The sequence below is a fragment of the Gavialis gangeticus genome, unplaced genomic scaffold (genome assembly GCF_001723915.1).
Source record: "Gavialis gangeticus isolate Ggan-Ray unplaced genomic scaffold, GavGan_comp1, whole genome shotgun sequence".
NCBI classification, from domain to species: domain Eukaryota; kingdom Metazoa; phylum Chordata; order Crocodylia; family Gavialidae; genus Gavialis; species Gavialis gangeticus.
The window spans coordinates 65952971-65974205 of NW_017728995.1; the positions used below are offsets into that span (position 1 = coordinate 65952971).

The 21235-nt window shown below is 44.9% G+C and overlaps 1 protein-coding gene across 1 annotated transcript in view; it reads right to left on the bottom strand.

Moving 5' to 3' along the window:
• PCCB (propionyl-CoA carboxylase beta subunit) overlaps positions 1 to 21235 on the bottom strand; it is a gene marked incomplete at its 5' end in the record, with an annotated part of 59944 nt that overhangs the window by 33283 nt on the left and 5426 nt on the right. Inside the window, 5 exon segments of the mRNA XM_019503765.1 lie at positions 2364 to 2474; positions 7908 to 8021; positions 11122 to 11178; positions 12714 to 12782; positions 17056 to 17175. Of these exon segments, the coding sequence (XP_019359310.1) occupies positions 2364 to 2474; positions 7908 to 8021; positions 11122 to 11178; positions 12714 to 12782; positions 17056 to 17175 (471 nt within the window).

Genomic DNA, 21235 nt, shown 5'->3' on the forward strand with positions numbered 1-21235 from the left:
CTCCTGGGTGACATCTTCATTCGTAACTGACTTGACTACATCAGGGCCTGTAATGAACAGGTAGGAAGTGTCCTGAAATGAGAAGCAACTGAATGTGAATTTAAAGCTGCAACAACAGTTAAAAATCCTGAGCAAATCTGGGGAGGATACTGTGGATTCTTCATGGGGGGAAAAAAAAAAGAGATCAAACCCAGGCTTTAAGTGAGAAGTGAATCTAGCCTGATCAGTGAGGTACTCCTGGGCCTCTCAAGTTCTGGCATTCTGGTTAATGGACTACTGTAGTCATAGTATAATTATTTCTGCTACCAACCAAAGCTAAATAAGGTCTTGTCAGCATCAGGCTTGAAGAATCGATAAAACAAGGTTGGCTTAAAACACCTACTTTTATTACCCAAACCACAAAGCAGCTTTGGCTGGATAGAACTGCCTCATTTGGGCTGGGGGAGAAGGTGTTATCGTTTGTTTCTATGTATCTCTTCCATAAGCAAACTGCTGCTGACAAATATATGAAATAAGATGGAGGGATTTGGGGTTTTTTTCCTAATCTCTTTCAATTACTTGTGATGTTACATGCTATCAGTTCTCATTACACAATTCCCTCCAAAACCTACTGCAGGGCCATGATTCTGCTTCTGGAAACACTTGGGAAATCTTGGGAGAGTCTTTCCCCCTGTCCTCCTCTTCTAACCTAGCTCATCTCCAGCAGACCCCATCAATCAGATGCTTCTTCCCCGGCCTTGCTTTCAACAACGAGCTACGCTAAACTAAATGGATCCCTTTTTAGCAGTAGTAGGCATCAGTCTGCCTCACAAAACAACAGAATTATGCCAAGGGAGACATCAGCTCGCTGAACCCATATCAAACCATCCCTAAAAGAAAGAAAAGGGATACAAGATCTTCAGAATCAAACTGGAAAACCAGGACCAGAGCCAAAAGCCAGCTCATCCTCTGCTTTCAGTGCCATTTGGTCCCAAGAGGTTTGTTCCTGACGCTTTATACCTCTTTTACTGAATAATGTAGATAAAGACTCTTAAAGTTACTACTTCTGACAAGCTGTCCTGACTTATTTCCTTTGTGTTGCTGACTGCAAAAGGTCTTGGCAACTGTCAGTCCTCTGAGATCATGGTGTATGTGTGAGAGGTCACCCAGACCTTTTAATGCATATGCATAGGCAGCAGTTCTGGAGGAACAGAGGCTGCCCAGGCCTTCCAACCCTGCCTTTAGCCCACTGAGATGGAAGCCAAAGGCCAGGCTGAGCCCATCCATTTGGTGCCTCCATGGCTATAGCTGTATAAGTGTCCAGGAAGCAAACCAGGTCTCCTGTGTGGCAGACGAGGCATCTACCACTGAACCACAGGGGATGACTGCTAAAGGAAATAATTGTTATTTAATCTGTTTACAAGTGATGATACTGATATCATGCAAGCATGTGGGGAGGGAAATCTTTTTAGAATTCAGCACCCCAACCATTTATGGGGATGGAGAACTTTAAACCCAAGGAGTCCTTCATCTTGACACAGGGATGAGAAGACTGACATTTAGTAGATATCCAGCCTAAGAAACAAACAAAAATTGCCATTCTGGGAAAATTATTCAAAATAGTGCTAGTTAAAAACACTTCCAACCCTCTTTTCCTATTAGAGTTAATATATTTGACATTTTTGAAGGTGGATCGATACCTAATGTCCTGATGATGTACACTAGTGTTTTGTTTTATTTTTAATTCTTCAGAAGGAAAGATCATTTCTGAGGTTGAAAGAGACATGTTCATTAATAAGGTTATCTGAACGTGGTCACCACTAAGCGAGATGTTTTCCTGTCATGGAAAGATTCTTTTGCCATTAAAAAGATATCCAACTTGACTTTGCAGTGCACCCTTTTGACTTTGCAGTGCACCCTGGTGCTTGCTTTTAGTGACTGGGAAACTGGAAGCTGCTATTATATAGATACCTCAGATAAGAATGGCATCTGTATTAGCTGAGTGCAGGTGAATAGTGAAGGGAATTGTTACTGAATGAAAGCAGGCTCCAGCAACAAGGAAAAAGAGTGGAAGGTGAAGAGCAAAATAGCTGATAAATGGGAGACATGAAAGGAAATCTGGTTAAGTAACAAACAAGAAACAAGCTTACAGGAAAGAAGGAAAAAGGTCTAGTGAGCAGAAGATATGCAGAGCATCTGGCAGCACGGAGAGCACAGGCCTGACAGCTGAATGAAACAGAGTCCCAGAGACAAAAAAGTATTTCTATCAAGGATTGGGGTCCTCACGTGTTCAAAGAGCCAACTGCATCCAAAACTTTGCGCAATTCTGAATCTAGATAAAATGGCCAAGGATTCCAACAAGGGGTCAGATGCTACATCCTTACCTTCACCATGAACGTAAAATCCGTCAAGGCAGGCGAGTAGACTGCTCCACCTGCACAAGGGCCCATGATGAGAGAAATTTGCGGGACTACCCCCGAGCACAGAACATTTCTCTGAAAGAGAAGAAATGGAAGGAGACATCCCATGATACCAAAACCCTCCAGATTCTGAAATCTCTGCAACAAAAGTTTAGTAAAATCACATGGTAAAAGAAGGAAAACTACCAACCATAAGATGTACAAGCCTGGCAGCGTTCCACCAGAATCCCCCGTGCCAGGCAAGAGAAAAGATTCCCTCAGTTTTGCAATAAGAAAACAAGAAACAGGACACAGTAAGAATTTCTTAATGCAAGGAATGGCTAAAACCAGTTTTGGGTTCTTTTGTCCCTCTTTTAATCCTGCTTTCTTGCCACATGGGCTCTGCATATCTGTGTTTTGGACAAAGATCATCCTTTCCTTCCAGTCTGTTGTGGCAGTCACTAGTCATCTGCCCCTGCCTTTGACTGCTTCCTCCTGCATCACAACCATCCTGACATCAAGCCTTCAACAGAGCCTGACATCTCAGAAGGTGACAATATCTTCACTCTCTAGGCAGCAATGGGTGCAATGAGTATGTCCACTTCTACACTATGAGGTTTGGCCAGTCTAGCTAAATCAGCTGATGGAATAACAAGATCACGGCCCAAAGCCAACTGAGTTATGCCAGCCAGACCCCTGCTGTCAACTTGGCTGGGCTGCCAGGAGTGTCTTCTGTCAATTTAACTTGTCTTATTCAGGAAGGCGGTGCAACTCCAACAGAAAAAACCCTGTCACCATATGCCATGTCTCCACTGGGGGGCTCTGTCACAACAGCAATAGCAGCAAATGCTGGACAGAAATGCTCAGTCTTCTGACCCTGCAGGCCAAATATGTGGCACAAGGCCAGTCCATGAGCTAGATCGGGTCCTGAGCTGCCCCCACCAGCTGGAGTCAGGCCCCATGCATCTGGCTGAAATACTCGTGCCACCCCAACCCACTGGACTGAGCCCCATACCACCCTGTATGCCTGATCTAGTACACAGAGCCACACTATCCAGCCAATGGGGCTCCCCAGAGGTCCAGAAACTTGGCAGCAAAATTTCTAGACCCCTGGATCTGGCCCTGAGGTCAGGGGCTGAGCACCCTTGGTGTAGACAAAGCCTGAGAACCAGAGCAAGCTGCTTCTGCAACACTGCTTATCTTGACAGATCAGGTGACAACAGTCATCAGGTCAGTCCATGAATACAAACCTATCATATGACACTGTAATAAGTAACAGCAAATTACTCAGAGGCCGTGCAAGGAATCCATTTCTATTCTCGCCAAGGGGTTGCTAATTTAACCCCTTGTTTGCATCTTTACCAGCTCTGCCTGAGCGAACAGTACAGGCCAGAAGAGACAAACCTGTTCCCCAGTTGCTTGCAGACACTCTAACACATGGGATGTTGAATTGTGGAAAGAGAATATTTGTAATGGACAGAAGAGCTGGACTCCACTGGAATGCTGTCTGCCCCAGATCCCATTTCATTTACCTGCTTCTCGCTTCTCTAAATGAGAGGTAAAGCCCTAAACTCAAAATGTATTCTGGAGGAGGAGACCTGGTGTGGCGAACATGTGAGCCCCTTCAAAGTAGGGCTTCTCTCCTTTGCAAGTCTCTCAACAGACTGGATGAGTTTGGTTAGACCAAAGGTGTAATGCAGTGATTTGCAATGGGGTGTCATGACAACCTTGAAGGGTACCCTAGGGAGAGAGGAGATAAGCAAGATAAGGGGTTCCTCTTCCCCACTTCCACTCACTGTAGCGCAGGCCAAATGCCTCTCCCCCTTCCTAGCCCCTCTTCAAAGAGATAAGCAGTAAGCACTATAATAAATTATTTTTTGGAATGGGATGCCCTCAATGCACAAGTTATGGAGGGTTGCCTCAAGTCTAAACAGGTTGCGAACCACTGGTGTAATGACTGGAGTGGACAGAGGAAAGTATGAAGAGTGAAGGAAAGGCTGTATCTCCAGGTAACACAACAGAGGAAAAAAGCAAGAAATAGAGGACATGCTGCACCCTTCCACTCCAAGATGCAAGCACTGCAGAAGCATCGAGGAGAACCTAACCTCTGTTGGCTGGTCATGTTGCAGAAGTCCCAAGTCAAGAGGATCCACTTGGCTGCAAGTGGCTACTGTTCCATGGCCTTTGAAAATCAAGCAAGACTAACAACTGAATGGTCAACAACACTCTTAACCTCAGGGCCTTCTTGTCATGCAGCTGCTTGCTCTCAGAACAGTCCCTCCCAAGAGTCCTGCTCCACCACCAAGGTAAATCCTTGTGTTGCAGGTCACTAAGACATGCCTGCTCCTTTTCGGGCAGAAGCAGCCTGCCAGAGAGCCCTACAGGCTCAGCAGAGCTCCACTGCTCCAGGGTGCCTGAGCAGCAGCCTAATGAGGGAATTAGCCGGCACCTGCTTGTGGTCAGCTGAGCGAAAGGAGGCAGGGCCCTGGGCACATATAAGCCACAGGGCTGCAGCTGGCAGGGGTTAGTTCTCTTGCATGAAAAGGCTGCCCTGAGATATCTGGTTGCCTGGTCTGCTGCCTGCAGGACTCCTAAGACTCCTGGCACTCATAAGGTACCCTGGGCTGAGTAGCCTGCTAGACTAGGGGAGAAGTTTGCCTTCTTAAAGAGGCAGAGCATGACCCCCATCATTATTGTTATGTTGTAGCCTAGGGGCTGATGTTTGTGTTGTTGTTTGCACCAGTGGTTTGGGATGAGGCTGTCAGGGGAGGTGTGGAGGCCTCATTAGTGCCCAGAGGAGGCATGTGATCACATTGGGCCACGTCAGCAGTCAGCTCAAGGCTCAAGTAGTTACACAGCTTGTAAATGGAAGGTGTGTGCAAGCACACAGCACACAAGGGGCCAGATGGCCTGGTACCAGAGGGACATAGTAGTCGTGGGGCTGGAGGGCCCCAACACCACAGGGGTGCAGCAGTCAGGGGCCAGAGGGTCTACTGACAGGAAAAGAGGGAGTGGAGCTAGTGCCTCAAAGCCAGGTCCAACACAGTGGGCCTAGGCTAGAAGGCCTAGCCAAATTAAAGGTGCAGTGGCTGAGTAGGCAGAGGCCCCAACAGAGGTGACAACAGTTGTATAACACCCACGAGGCATGGGATGTGGTATAGGGATGGCTTGGAGCCATGCAATTGGCCCATAAGGCTTAAGGTGCCCCATGAGGGACCGACTTGGAGCAGGACCTGGCAAGGGGCCCAAGGACCAGAAGGGTCTAAGAGGGTTCCATGGGACCTTGGCAGTGTAAAAACTCATGGGCAGCCTCCCTACTTACTACATTTCCAGGTGAGATATTAGAAGGCTCCCTTTGGGCAGAGCTGGCATGGTCATGGAGCCCCGGGGGCATCACAGGTATGCCTGGGGACCCAACACCGTGATACCTTGCATTCTCCATCAACACTGTTTCCCGCCAATCAGAACCTTTGTCATAGAATCATACAAAATGAGGGTTGGAAGCATGGGTGACAGGTGCCTCCTGAGTCTGGGGCAGGCACCTGCAGAAGCCGCCGGTGGCAGGGACGGGGCTGGCGAGCACCTGCAGAAGCTGCTGGCAGCAGCAGAGACAGCCCTGCCAGATGGGCCACATGCCCGCACCCCCGTGCCTCCCCTACCAGTTGCTTATGGTTGGAAGGGACATTGGGAGGTCACATCTAGTTCAATCCCCTGCTCAGAGCAGGACCAGCCCCAACAAGATCACCCCAACCAAGGCTTTCACTAGCCGGGTCTTAAAAACCTCCAAGGATGGAGATTCCACAACCTCTCCTGTAACCTGTTCCAGTACTTCACCACCCTCCTAGTGAGGAAGTTTTTGCTGATATCTAACCTAAACTTCTCTTACTGCAACTTGAGACCATTGCTCCTTGTTCTGTCATCTGCCACCACTGGGAACAGTCCAGCTCCATTCTCTTTCAAACCCACTTTAGGGAGTTGAAGGCTTCTATTAAATCCTCCTCAGTCTTCTCTTTTCCACACTAAATAAGCCCAGTTCCTTCAGCTTCTTCTCACAGGTCATGTGCCCCAGCCCACAAACCATTTTCATTGCCCTCTGCTGGACTCTCTCCAATTTGTCTACAAGATTCTCTGCAACTTGTCAACAGAATTCTGGATGTCCTTAAAATACAGAATCCACACCTGCCTTGGGTTTTATATACTTTCTATTCCTCGTACAGAGACAACCCTCCATGTGGTGACAATCTGTGATCCTGCTATAAATGGGACAACTATTACTTTGGTGGGGGACCAGGCACTTTCTGTTGGAAGCCAACATCATCCCCCAGCTGCAATAGAGCAACTATGACATTTGTTCTGCTGCATTTTTTCTGTTCTGTTTCCCTGGTACATGGCTCTTTCATAACTGCTTCAAAATAAACAAACAGTCTCTGAGTCAGGTATTACATGCTGGCACCAGGATTTCTGCCTTTCTGCCCAGGAGTCTCTGAATTCCAGTGTTGTAAGATGTTCAATTCCACCAGTGCTGCTCTTGCATCCCCTACCATTGTTAATGTTAGTAAACAAGAAAAAGAAATGTAACTTGTAGTTGATGGTGGCATTCACACCCATCCAGAATGGAATCTCTTGGGCTTTGTTCTTACATGTCTGGGGTTGCATCTGAATTTTGAAACCTTTCATTGTAATGCACTGATCTTTTACATCCTATTATATCTAAAGTAATTTCAGCTTCGCAGGGGTCTGGTGCTTATTTTCACTGGTCCCTTTTCACTGGCTTATTTTCTAGAGATACTCTCTCACACTGTCAAATTGAGCCACTTTGCACTTCCCATTTGAGTTTATCAGATATTTTCAACAGTGGGTAACACCTGATTCACTTCATTCTTCTCCCAACAGCCCTTTGCTCTTATTGTTGGCCAGCAGTCATGGATTCAGACAAGTAACTCCTTACACCAAGCTTGCATTTCACTACCTAGATTTCAAACCAGAAGTAAGGATGGCTCCGGCTGCATGAGAATGATTAAAGAGTGCCTAGAACTGCTGACAGAGTGAACAAAAACCTTAAGAGGCTGGGTATTCTTCCTGCCTCATAACAGAAGGGAGACACAGTCTTTAGAGAAACAGGTATATCCCAGTATATAGAGGGGAGTCTAGACCTCAGTGTGACTTAGGAAGCTATACCTTTGGTATTTTTACATTCCATAAATTGACTTTTCCTCTACCCTATGAGAAAACCCATAATAAATATAAATGTCATGTAGCATTTTCCATCAATATATCTCCAAGTACTTTAAGAAGGAAATAAGAATTATTATCCCCATTTTACAGATGGGGAAACAGATGCACAGAAAGAATCAGGAACAGAACCAAGGCCTTTCAAGTCCCAATCTAGTGCTCTCTGACTGTAATATGAGGAAGAAAAATAAAGACAGCATGCTGAAGTTTAACTACAACACAAAATCCAAATTAAAAGAAAACTTTTTTACATCTGTGGATGAAAGCATCTGCCAGCTCACCGAACAGGCTGCTTACCAAGAAGATATCAGCATAACCAGCCAAAGACTCCACTCCCTCCTGGATACGGGCTCCTCCAGAGTCATTCAGCCCAATCACTGGAGCTCCAACCATGGCAGCTTGATCCATGATCTGGAAATAAAAATACAAACTCCTAATTAGGCCAGATGCAGAATTAATACCTGCCTAGTTTCAATTAAGAGACAAATTAAACGTATTGGATTGCAATCCCCCCTTCTATACTCCAAAATAACAGTTCATATTCCACACGAAAAAATTGCAAAAAAAATTAAAAAATGGCAGCTAAAGCTCAGCGTCTGAGTTGAATGGCGCACATTAAAGGAGTCACCTCTCCTCTACTTTAATTCTCCATTTTCAAAGGATCCTCCTGCCTCAGAATAGGTCATCCAAACTTTTGGCTGAATACAAGAACTCCTGCCTTATTTACTTTGTATGTAAACCTCCCACGTTCACTACTGGACTCATGCAATGAATGTGGAAGAGAAGAGATGCATAAAAGAGACAGCATGAAATCATGTCATTAAACACCATGTTGGAAAAACACACAAGGAAGAGATGAATAATAAATATGAAAGGTTTATTATAGGAAAAGATGAGAGAAAAATATCATAAAAACATACTAAAAAGCAAGGGCTGACCCTGGGTGGTTAAGTATCCCTTTTAGCCACATTGGTGGGTATTCTCATTTCATAGTTTGTAAGGTCGGAAGGGACCTGAGCAGATCATCAAGTCCGACCCCCTGCCATGGCAGGAAAGAGTACTGGGGTGAAACGACCCCACCAAGGTGTTTGTCTAGCCTCCTTTTAAGGACCCCCAGGGTAGGAGCCAGCACCACTTCTCTTGGAAGTTGGTTCCAGATCCTAGCCACCCTGACAGTGATGTAGCGCCTCCTGATGTCTAGCCTGAATCTACCCTCTGCCAGCTTGTGACCGTTATTTCTAGTCACTCCTGGCAGTGCTCAGGGGAACAGGAACTCCCCCAGTGCCTGCTGGTCGCCTCTGACTAGTTTGTAACAGGCCACTAGATCCCCCCTCAGCCTTCTCTTGTGGAGGCTGAACAGGTTCAGGTCCCGTAGCCTCTCCCCATTGGGCCTGCCCTGCTGCCCCCTGATCATACGAGTGGCACTCCTCTGGACCCTCTCTATGTTGTTCACATCCCTCCTGAAGTGCGGCACCCAGAACTGGACGCAATACTCCAACTGCGGCCTGACCAGTGCCACATAGAGGGGGAGGATCACCTCCTTGGACCTGCTTGAGATACATCTGTGGATGCATGACAAGGTGCGGTTGGCTTTCCTGACCGTGTCCCCACACTGTCAGCCCATGTTCATTTTGGCATCAATGATGACTCCAAGATCCTTTTCTGCCTCTGTACTGACGAGAAGGGAGTTCATTATCCATATGGATGGCCACCGATCCTTTTTGAATCTTTTTAAGGTCTCAGGCATGGGCAAACAAGCAAATTATGAAATCAAAAAATGGCAGGAGCAGCTAGCACCCTGTTACTGGGCAGTGAATGAAAGCTAAACCAGAGCAGTACACCTCAACAAAATAGGGGTAAACCTTACTGCAGTTTAGCTTCTGCTCACTGCAGGGTAAAAGCAGGCACACACAGTTATTACATGTCAGCTGCTCCATAGGAAGTCTCTAACCTTTTGATTTCCTAATTTATTCATTTACTAGCAAATGGCCAGTCATGAATGAGTGGGGGCAGGCAGGGCCAGAGCACTGCCACCCAGCACCCCACGGTGCCACTGCTCTGCCTCTGGTCCTGTGGGACCCACCACACCTCCCATCCCCCGCTCCTGTCTGTCTGCAGTGGGGGCATGGCCACCCCTTGGATGCAACAGCAAGGTCAGAGTTGGGGCAAGGCCAGCGCTGAGCTACCAGCACCCCGTGCCACTGCTGCCTCCAAGGACCAGGGCTGGGGGCAGAGGGGGCGAGGCCAGTGCTGCTGGCTTCACCCCCCTGTTCCAGCCCCTAAGTCTCCATGGCACAGCATGTGGGTCTGTCTGCACCGAGCACTCTGATTTGTTGTTTCAGTCAGAATTGTGATTGGCTGCCAAGACAACCAATCAGAGTGTGAATAAAGCATTATGAACAGACAAACAGACAGACACACTAGGGCCCTTATTATATTAGAGTCACTGAGACTGAGGGCATGGACAACCAATAGCAGCAAATTCCACAGACTAACTATGTGCTGGCTAAAAGAGTATTTACCTAAGTTTGCATTTTTCAATTAAATCCCTTGGTCTATTACAAGGAAAAGTAAAGGATACCTGATCTATCTTCTCTGTACCATTTACTGTCTTGAAAAGTTGCCATTTGTGCTCTTATTCAACTGTCTAAAAACTGAAAAAAAGTCACGCTTCCTCCCTCTGCACCTGAAAGTACTCCCATGCCTCCGATCATTCTTCCACCTCAGCCTCCTAGTTCTGCTGCATCCTTTGTGAGAGGAAACACCAGAATCTTAACACAGGAATCCTGGTGAGGGAATTATATTTTCATATTCTTCTACCCTTTCTTAATGGATTGTAGATGTTTTGAGGAGGGAGGGGGCTGCTGTTGTTTTAAATGTCTGTTGCAAACCAAGATAGTTTTTCACTGACCTGCTTATGGTGATTAGTTTTGACAATTTCTTCTTGGAGTGGTCAGGCCTCCTTTAGAATGCCATGCTATTTGTGTGCAGCCCTCTAATAACCACTTGGTAGGCAGACAAGAGATAAGGAGTACACAGGACTTACTACCCATGGTTCAGAGGACCAAGGTGACTTCCACACTGTACAGTTGTTGACGTTCAGATTACACTGATGTGTTTTATTTTCCTAGCATAAATATGAAACCTTAAAAGAACTGTTCACTACAACAGTTTTTTTCCAAGTCAGTGTACAATCCTACAACAAACACTATCTGGAGAACAGTCAGTGACTTCATGCAGGGCATTCTGTGGGTCTCTCGTGTCGGCCTTGCAGTAAGTGGAACAGGCAGATCAATTCAGCAAAACTGCAGAATATCCAACAAAATTCAGTGTACCTTTGAGGATCCCCAGTATAACTCTTCTTATCAACTACCACTCCCCAAGTTACCATAAAGGAGACAGCAGTTTTCAACTTGTTACTGACATAAGTACAGGTCACTGAAGTAACACAAATCTTGTTCTTCAGGATATTAGCTTAACATTATTTACTATTTACTTGTCAAATATTCACCTTGCAGATCTTCTGAGCATGAGCTCCTGACAAACTTCCACCAAATACAGTAAAATCCTGAAAAAGAAACAAATTTTGAAATCAAGTACAGAAACATTTCAATAACCAAATACACTTGCATTAGTCTTTCCAAGAAACTGCTGGGGGCAGATGCTTGGGGGAACTGATTATCCTCTTAGCTTTTCTCCAAAACAAACTCACAAATCAAAGATCATCTCACATTTTATATATATATAACATTAAGTCATATAACATATATTTAACATGAAGTTCATTAATTATTTTAATGCAAAAAGTGTAACAGTAAACTATCGTACATACTGTACACACATATCTTTTCCTTGTTTTTATCATTATCCATGACTCAGGACCCAGTGTCCTAGTTGATAGCAAAATATATGCAAACACTGGAAGAGCCAGTCACTCCTCCAAAGAGCTTACAGTTTAAACAGACAAGTCAAATGAATAGTGAAAGGGAAAAAAGATGCACTGAGGGGGAAAAGTATTGTTAGGTAACTAGATAAAAATTACAGAGATAAGAAAATCTTACAGGCAGTGTCTAATGTCTTTAACCCAAATAAAAACCTAATTTAAAAGAAAAATCCAACATTTATTCCATTTACCACTGTTCTTTCAAGTAACCCTACCCTGAAAAAAAAGTTTTCCTGCATAGCTTCAGCCCCAAACTCTATCTAATCTCCAACTCCAAATTCTATCATCGCTTCACTAACTGACAGGGTGTATGCACATATAAGGTCCATTCACACAGATCCAACTGCAGGATCAGGGTTAAAGGCTGAACATGTTGTGAGCCCAACACATATTGCTCAGTCGTTTATCATTAATTCATGCCTTGATTACTGAAACTCTTCTCTCTTTAGGCTCCCTGAGTCTTTCCAGACTTCATCTCTCTTAAGATATCAGCAACAAGTCATCTTACCCTGAGGTGATAACAGTTTTCTCACCTAGAAAGATATGCACCCCACATCTGGGTTCTTTAAATACCCTGACAAATGCCACTTCCATCTTCTGGGGTGAACTCTGACTTATGTCTATGACTGCCTCTTTTTCACAACAGAGTTTGCCATCAACCTTTCTAGTCCATTCTTACAAGCAGGCCCCAGAGACACTTGCACACTGCTATACTACGAGGGTCAGTCAGAAGGTAATGCTTTCTTAATTTTTTTTCAGCTAAATACCATTAAAAAAAGATTCAGCTTGAACAGAAAATTGTTGCTGACCACACAGCTATTTTTCAAGTCTCCTTCTCCATCAATGGACTCGTCCTTATTGAACAGTCACTGTCACGTAAACCTCCAGCACTTAGCTGTCATCTCAGAAATGTTACCCTTGTGGTGTGTCCTTCATCCTCCAAAGCAGTGTGGAGGATGGGGTAGCACAGTCCACCCAGACAATGAGATTGCCTCTGTGCTACCCAAGCTGGCATGAGAGTGAAACAGTGGGTATTATTATTTTAATTCAATGACCATTTTGAATAATAATGTAAATATGCTGAAGGACAGAAACAAGTGTGAAGAGACTGAAAAAGTAAGATGCTCGCTACATTTAAATGACAAAAAACAAATTCATACCTGACTGAAGACGTAAGCCAGTCTCCCATTAATCCTGCCCTGGCCGGTCACCACACTGTCTCCTGGATACTGCATGACAGATCAAAGCACATATAAATCAGAGCAGCAATAATATGTGCAATTATGTCAAGTTCTGAATTTTCAGACAAAAATATCATTAGGATGCAACTAAGATGGTCTCTCTGGAAAGAATGGTCTCTTCCTCTACATTTGAGTGCTGCACAATGGACTTCAAACCTGCAAAGGATGTTTGGGTGCTACTATAACATAAATAACTTAAAACGGGTAAATATCGGAGAACACTGTAGTTTTCTTAAATAGACTTCAGGAAGCTTGGAATTAAGGCAATACTAAAAAAACCCAAAAGAACTTGGCATCAAAAAAGGAAGGAAATGCATAGTAATTGTACTTCACAGCATGTTCACAGTGCTCTGAGCTGGTTCTCACCTTGTACATAAAAGGGACATGGTTAGAAGAGAACTGTTGTCTGTGGGTTCAAACATCTTGAAATATACTTAGTCTGCCTGTGAAGTCAAGGGACTTCAGAGTTTTTCAGGCCAATATTTAAACCTATTTAAACCCAGTAGAGGGCCGCGCACACCCACTACAGAGGAAGGCAAAAAACCCCACTGTCCATACCAATCTGACCATGGGGTGAAATGTCTTCCTGACCCCAAATATGGAGATTGGTCTCACTCTGAGCAGAGACGCAAGACCTTCTAGTCAAGAACCTCCAACTTTGGTCCCAGCAAGAGCACTGGCCACGCCAGTCAAAATCCCCAGCCTTGGCTGTAGCCAATACCCAATTCCTTTGGGAAGTCTTAAAAACACCCTGGCAGAGCAGAAAATGTGGGGAGGGGGCAACCAGCAAAGCCCAGAAGCCTGGAAAATACCTGTGATAGAACATAGGCATGTTCTTCCTCTATGTCTGAGTGCTGTACAATGGACCCCAAACCTGCAAAGGATGTGTGGGTGCTACTATGATATAAATAACTGTACAAACACATAAATAACTTCCACAGGCAAGTTTCTGACTGCAGAAATAATAGCTGGCAAGTTCTGACCTTTATTCCCAAGGGATGTTAACACTAAAGTCTAACATTGTCAGCATTAACCATCACCTTCCTTATTTTAGCGACTAAATGGGGAAAAGGCAAGGAACAAAGCTCTTGTAGTGTGAAAAAGTGACGCAAGCTGAAGTTGCTGTAGGGAAGGGGATGTGAAGGGACAGACAAGAAAGGAAGAAGAAAAAGGAAGAGAAGGATGAGAAGGAAAGGAATTAAGCTGCTCTTACCAGTTTGCTGACAAGAGGAATAGAGAATTAGTTATGGGGGAAAGGGGCTTGCCCAGATGAAAACAACACCTGGAGCACCCTCACCCTTCTCTCCAGTGTCAAACCTCAACTTCTCCCAACTTCCAAAAATACAACTGATTCCCAAACCTTCTGATAATAGTGTAGTGCCCAAGACCCAAACTGTTACCTACCCACTGGTTCCTCCTGCCCCACCTCATCTCTAAAATGTAGTTCTGAATCCAAAATAAATGGAAATTGGTAGTATAAGATTAATTTATAATCTTTGGGGTCCTAAAATTTAAAAGAGAAGCCTACACCAGATGGAAAACAGAAATCATCACCATGGAGGACTACTCAGCAATAGCCTGCACCTATAGAGAGTGGTCCAGCAAAGCCAAGGCAGAAACCACACTCAGGCTAGCCACCAGAATCAAGGATAACAAAACATACTTTTTCAGATATGTGGAAGGTCAGAGAAAGAACAAAGGCAACATTGGACCCCTGTGAGATCAAATGGGGCAGCTGACGTCTGATGCCCAAGAAAAGACCAATCTCCTAAATGATTACTTTGTGTCAGTTTTTCACATGTCCAAGGGGGTCACCCTGTCAGACAGGACGCAAAACATCCAGAGAGCAGGAGATGGGCCCACAACTGCCATAGATCAAGTGAGGGAACACCTTGAGAGGCGATACATCCATAAGTTAGCAGGCCCGAACAGAATGCACCCAAGAGTCTTGAAGGAGCTGGCAGACATCATAGCACGCCCTATGGTGAAGATATCTGAGAATTTGTGGTGCTCGGGTGAGGTACTGGAAAAGAGCCAATGTGGTCCCACTCTTCAAGGAAGGTAGGAAGATCCAAGGAATTACAGGCCAATCAGTCTGATGTCTGTCCCTGGAAAGATCTTGGAGAAAATTATCAAGGGACCCATCAGCAACAGACTAACAGAAGGCAACCTTCTGAATGCCAACCAACCTGGTTTTGTTACTGGAAGGTCTTGCTTGACCAACCACATCTCCTTCTATGACCAGATGACGCATTGCCTGGACAAGAGAGACTAGGTTGATGTCATATATCTGGATTTCAGGAAAGCCTTTGACTTGGTCTCCCATCATGTCCTCATGGTTAAGCTGGGGACCTATGGCCTCAACCATCTCATCGTCTGTTGGCTGGGGAACTGGCTCCGGGGTTGGACCCAAAAAGTATTAGTTGATGGGAGCAAATCAACGTGGCGCAAGGTGACCAGTGGAATCCCTCAGGGCTCAGTACTCAGGCCAGTGCTCTTCAACATCTTCATTACTGATCTGAATTCAGGGGTCTGATGTGGACTGGCAAAGTTTGTGGACAACACTAAAGTATGGGGCAGGGCGGTCACACTAGAAGACAGGCTGGGGATACAGGCTGACCTGGACATGTTCACAAGGTGGGCGGACCAAAACCTGATGGCATTCAACATAGAAAAGTCCAGGTTGCTCCATCTTGGGAGGAAAAACCAGCATCATACTTATAGGCTTGGCAGTGCCAGCTTGCTAGCACCATGACCAAAAGAGAACTGGGGGTCTTGACTGACCACAAAATGAACATGAGCCACCAATGCAATGTTGTGGTCAGCAAAGCAAACCAAACACTGGCATGCATCCACCGATGCATCTCAAGCAAAACAAAGGACATCATCCTCCTGCTCTACTCAGCCTTATGGAGGCCGCAGCTGGAGTACTGCATCCAGTTTTGAGCCCCCCACTGCAGGAGGGATGTGGACAAGCTTGAGAGAGAGTCCAAAGGAGAGTCACCCATATGATAAAAGGCCAAGAGAGCAAACCTTATGAGGAGAGGCTAAGGGACATGGGACTCCAGCTTGGAGAACAGACGGCTCAGGGGTGACTTGGTGGCAGCCTATACGTATATAAGGCGAGTGCATCAGGATCTGGGAGAACAGCTGTTCACCAGGGCTCCCCAAGGGATAACAAAGTCTAATGGCCACAAACTCCTGGACGGCCGATTTAGACTGGACATAATGAAAAACTTCTTTACAGTCCAGGTGGCCAGAGTCTAGAACAGTCTCCCCACAGAGGTGGTGCAAGCACCTACTCTGGACTCATTCAAAAGGCATTTGGATGTTTATCTTGCTGGGATCATTTGACCCCAGCAGACATCCTGCCTATGGCAGAGGGGCTGGATTTGATGATCTCGCAAGGTCCCTTCCAGCCCCTAATGTCTATGAAACTGATTTAATAGCAAATTAAATTGAGGAATCTTCCTCATTAGACTGGATTGGCAGGGCCTCATAATTTTGGGGCTCCTGATTCACCTTTCCAATTTAATGTGTTTCATACATTTACTTTGCTCTTGATATATCTGCATTAATGAACATGTGCATGTATATTCAGGTGCACAGTTATATTTGCAGTAAGTTCCAGTCAAATCCTTAGCTGCTATATTTAGTTTTTATGTTTATGCCCCTCTGTGATGCACCTGACACCTCTCACTATTTCACAGATGTGCCAAGGGCATGAACTGAATCTGTTTTCATTGTACATCGCAATGTCATTCACCAGCCACTCACCAGGATAAGCTAGCTTTGGCAGATGCATATCATGGACTTAGGTCAGAAACACCACTATGACCATCTAGTCTGCTTGACATAACACAGATTTCATACAGTAACTCCAGCATCAAGTTCAATGTAAATGTGTAAGTCCATTCAGCCATAATTTTGTTTCATTTGTGGCCACTGCCAGGGCTCATAACTCATGATGTTTGAAGGACTAATGTGCAAGAGGCAAGGGTCAAGAGATTATCTGAATCAAAAAAGCATCCTTCAAAAAACTGAAATTCAATCCAAGGGAAGCTAAAAGAAAGATGCATGCACTGCATACAATATAAAATGGAAATAAGGAGGGGCAAGGAGGAGAGTGAAAACCAAGCAGCCTAAGGCAGAAAAAAAATCAAGGTGTCTATAATGCCCCTCAGGAGCCTATCTGAGAATTGATGAATTGCTACACACTGAAGAATTAAAAAAGAAGAGGAAATAAACTGAATAGAAATACCTTATTTTTATCAGCCTCCATCCCAAAATCTGAACATCTGTGTTCCACAAACATGTCATATTCAACAAAACTGTCAGGGTCCAACAACAGAAGAACTCTCTCTCTTGCAGTCAGCTTTCCCTGGAAGGCAAGAAAAAACATTCAGTAAAATCACAATTTGATGAAGTTCCGACCTACTAGGAAGTTTATCCCCCAAAATAATTACCTATTGATATATATTAAATATTTCATTAGTACTGCCCTATACTTACTCCACTAAGCAGCTTCCCACAACATTTTAAATAAATGACATTGTGATGATTTTCCTTACAAGAATCAGGATGCAAACCAGAGTGGAAAAGCATTATCACAGAAAGGAACATCAGGACAGAAGCAGCAGGAGGTTGAGGGGGGAAAGTCGGGGATCTTGTTTCTAACATACAGTACATTAAAAGTTGCATGATATAATGGCTGTCTTGCTTTACACTGAACAGAGTTTATTTTCGTATTAAGATGTTTATTATTTTCTCAAAGGCAACTGAAATCACATATTGTGGAATCCTTTCCTTAAATCAGTTCTCTCTCACAATTCAAACCATTTGGGGAAGTTATTATAATATATGACACTTCAACAAATGGGAGGAAAAGAGACAAAAGAAACAAAGGAAAACATCAAGTTGATCAAGTTTTCAGATAAGCTCCATTGCTTTCTCTCCACTGCCTGTGCACTGGTGTGTGCAAAAGTTTGATCAGCAGGAGGAAGAGTAGTAGAGGCTTGTGGTCCTATCTGGAGTTCAAGTTGGCTGATGATGTTATTGAGCAATGGACAAAGCAATGGACAAATACATTACTAAGCAGTTCCTTTTTATTCCCCTAAAAATAACCATGGCCAATCTTTCCAAAACAGGAGTGCAAAATTAAGCTCCTAGGTTTACGCTTAGGCTCTAAAACCAAAATCAGTTTTTCAAAAGTGCTGAGCTCCCAGCAGCCACAGATATTATAAATGTTGATCCAACAGTATTACCTTTCGTAAACTAAGTATTTCTTGATAAATCAATGCATTTAAAAATACAAGGATTGAGTGAACCCTCCCCCCACAAAGTATCATACCCCAGTACTGACTCTTTACTATACCCAATCTAGACCAAGATCATTTTCTCTTGGAGACAAGCCAGTGAGTCTCAATTATGGTGCCAAAACATAGGCAATGGAACTACCACAGAGACAGCAGAGTGAGCAGGGGATGCTGAGCAGAGTCTGCCCTGCTCATCACAGGATGTCACTCAGAGTGAGCAGGACATCAGCAGTTATAAGTATTGCAAGCCCTGAAAGTACCAGCCATTCCCTATACAGCAAAGCCAAACCCAAAGGTGCCAGAGTCAACAGAGAAAGCTGGAGGGCATGGAGCCAAAGCGTGACTGGCTGGATTTCCTGGGTAAACAGGAAAATCAAGGTAACAGCTTGGTAAGAGTTTGGCACCATTGAGTACATCAGTGTAACCTGAAACAGCCTCCTGGAAAGTCAATGAACCTGAATTCTTTGATCTCATCTTTCTGAAGCTCTCGAGTCCAGCTGACTGCCTAAGTAGATGAGAAGAAAAAATCCTTACAATTGATTCTGGCTAGATATCAAGCAGATGTAGAGTGCAAGAGTCTACCGCCAGCTGAAATAACAGTTGGCACCCAACACAAGGTGTAAAAGCCTCTGTGGTAACTGCTTCTCTGATATTACACACAGAGCCTGCTAGTCTGGGGAGGTTCAGGATGTCACAGAAGGGATGGGAAGATGGTGTAAAAAAGGTGGCTTTAAATTTAATTAGGCACAGAAGAACATTTTGGAGAGGGCAAATGTATGTGGAATAAAGATCTCATCATTAACAAAACTAAAACCAGTCTGCTGGCAGATAACTAACAAAGTTTGGAGGAATTATTAAAAGTAGAAGCTGGACAAAGTCAAGGATTTTCATTTAATTTTACTCCAGATCAGGGGTTGACAATCTACAGCCTGTGGCAAAAATTTGGCCCACCAAGCCATAAATTTGGCCCACCAAGTCATACATGAGCAGAAACCATTCAAAAATTTGGCCTGTGAGCATGGGGCTTCTCCTACTACACCATGACAGCAATTGCGGGTAGGTCCCTGTGCCCACCCTGCTACCTGCTTCTGACTGAAGCTGGGTCACTCCAAGCCACAGCCTGAAAAGGCTGCCCATTTCGCATTGCATACAATTATTTGTAAAAGTCAGCAAGTACTGAGAAACTGGTACAAACCAGATGGCATGGAGCTGACCTAGTAAGGTGCTGAGAAAGCCAGAAATGGGAGTAAATGTTTAGTTTTGATATCACTGAAATGTGTTTTGATTGGTTTAATGGTATGAGGTTGTACCTCTTCTTGGGCATAATTTATAGGAATCCCTTAATGGGAAAGCAGGAGCAGGGCCTAGAAAACTTCATGACAAGGACTGCTGCTGACCCATTTTTTCCTGGGACGGACATCAATACCTCTGAACCTTCACTGATCTGATCCAGAAAACCATCCTAAGCTGTCCAGATCATTAAGTGATGTTGCCACCCCTATCACCATCTTGTCTAAGCCTCGAATAACTGTAAAAGACTCTTTACAACTAAAAGAGATTCAAGGAAACTGTTAGTATTAAAGCCTTAATCCTTTACATTACAAATGCTGTGACTGTTTTATATTTCCCCATGTGTTTAATATAAGGTTTTAATAGCCACAGTTACAATGGAAGTAAGCCAGCAATAACCTGCCACGAAATCCCAAACTACAACTATCCCTTTAGCATTAGTACAGTAAAAAAGGATTTCAAGGATATTTGATCTGTCACTAGACCTACAACAGGAGTCCCTTGTACTTCAGTGGTAGACTCCTTGCCTTCCACACCAGAGATCTGGGTTCAATTCCTGGACACTTATACAAAAATACAGCCTTGGAGGCACCAAATGTCTAGACCCACTCTGGCCTTTAGGGCACTGAGACAGAATCCAAAGGGAAGGTCTGGACAGCCTCCACTCCTCCCAAAACTCCTGACTAGGTGTATGCATCAAAGGTCTGGGTGACATCTCCTGCATACACCAGGAAGGATCAATAGTTGCCAGGACAGACCTACAACAGGCAAATATTCAATATAACAGCATACCAGTCAACCATATCTGTTAAGGTTGTTAGCCATACAAAGGCAACCCTTTACTTGCTAAAGGAGCAGGGAGCAATCATACCTGAATTAGAGCAGAAACCATTCAGATCTATAATACATCAGATGGGCTATGAAGAGACATCACATTTGTCCTGGGAAAATCCATATTGTCCCAAAGCAAATCATGATCCTTCAGACATTCACTTCCATTGTCCTGGGACAGGCCACAGTAGGGTCATGGGATAACATCTGCTAACAGTTTGCCCCTGAACACTGCAAAGCGTGTCCAAATGGATGTCCCAGGATTGCCCTGTTGGATCACTGGCAGAGAAGCAGCAGCGCATTCAGCTGCTCGCTAAACCCTGACTGTGTGTGTACAAGCCCATCCGCTCAGTGATTCTTCTGTTCCAGGAGAAACGTAGGCAGTAGTGGTCCTGGGACAAACACAACATCAGTTCATAGGCCAAGAAAAGTGATTCCCATACCCAGTTGCAAAGCTAGGCTCTTATTTCTCCTTTGAACTAACTGCCAAAGGCAGATGGTGCCCTTCAACAGCTCAGCAATGGAGACGTGCTCAGGCACACCAGGGCATGTGAACAGCTGAAGCAGCGGACGTCTGGCACACTTGATGAACTTTGGGTGAAATCCTTTCCAGATGAGGAACCAGGGACTTGGGTTTTATTTTGCACTTAATGCACACAACGCAGCCAGGCAGGCTAGCACAGGCTGCACGTTGACACGTCCTGCAAAGGCGACCTGAGCGCCTCCCTGGCCCCTCAAACACAGGGGGCCGAAGGGGTGATTTGCAGGCAACAGCGCCCCGGGTCACGTCTACGCTCCGTTCTGTGTTCCTTGCCGACGCAAACAGCTCAAAGCCCTCACATTGCACGTGCAAGGGCAAAGACATGGCTACCGGCTTGCTCCCTGTCGCGAGGAGACACCCAATAGCCGAGGCGGGTGCTCCCACAGCAGATGCTGAGCTCCACTAGCAGCTGCCAGGGCAGGGGGCGCTCAGGTCCCCGTTCGAATATATCTGACCCAAGTGGT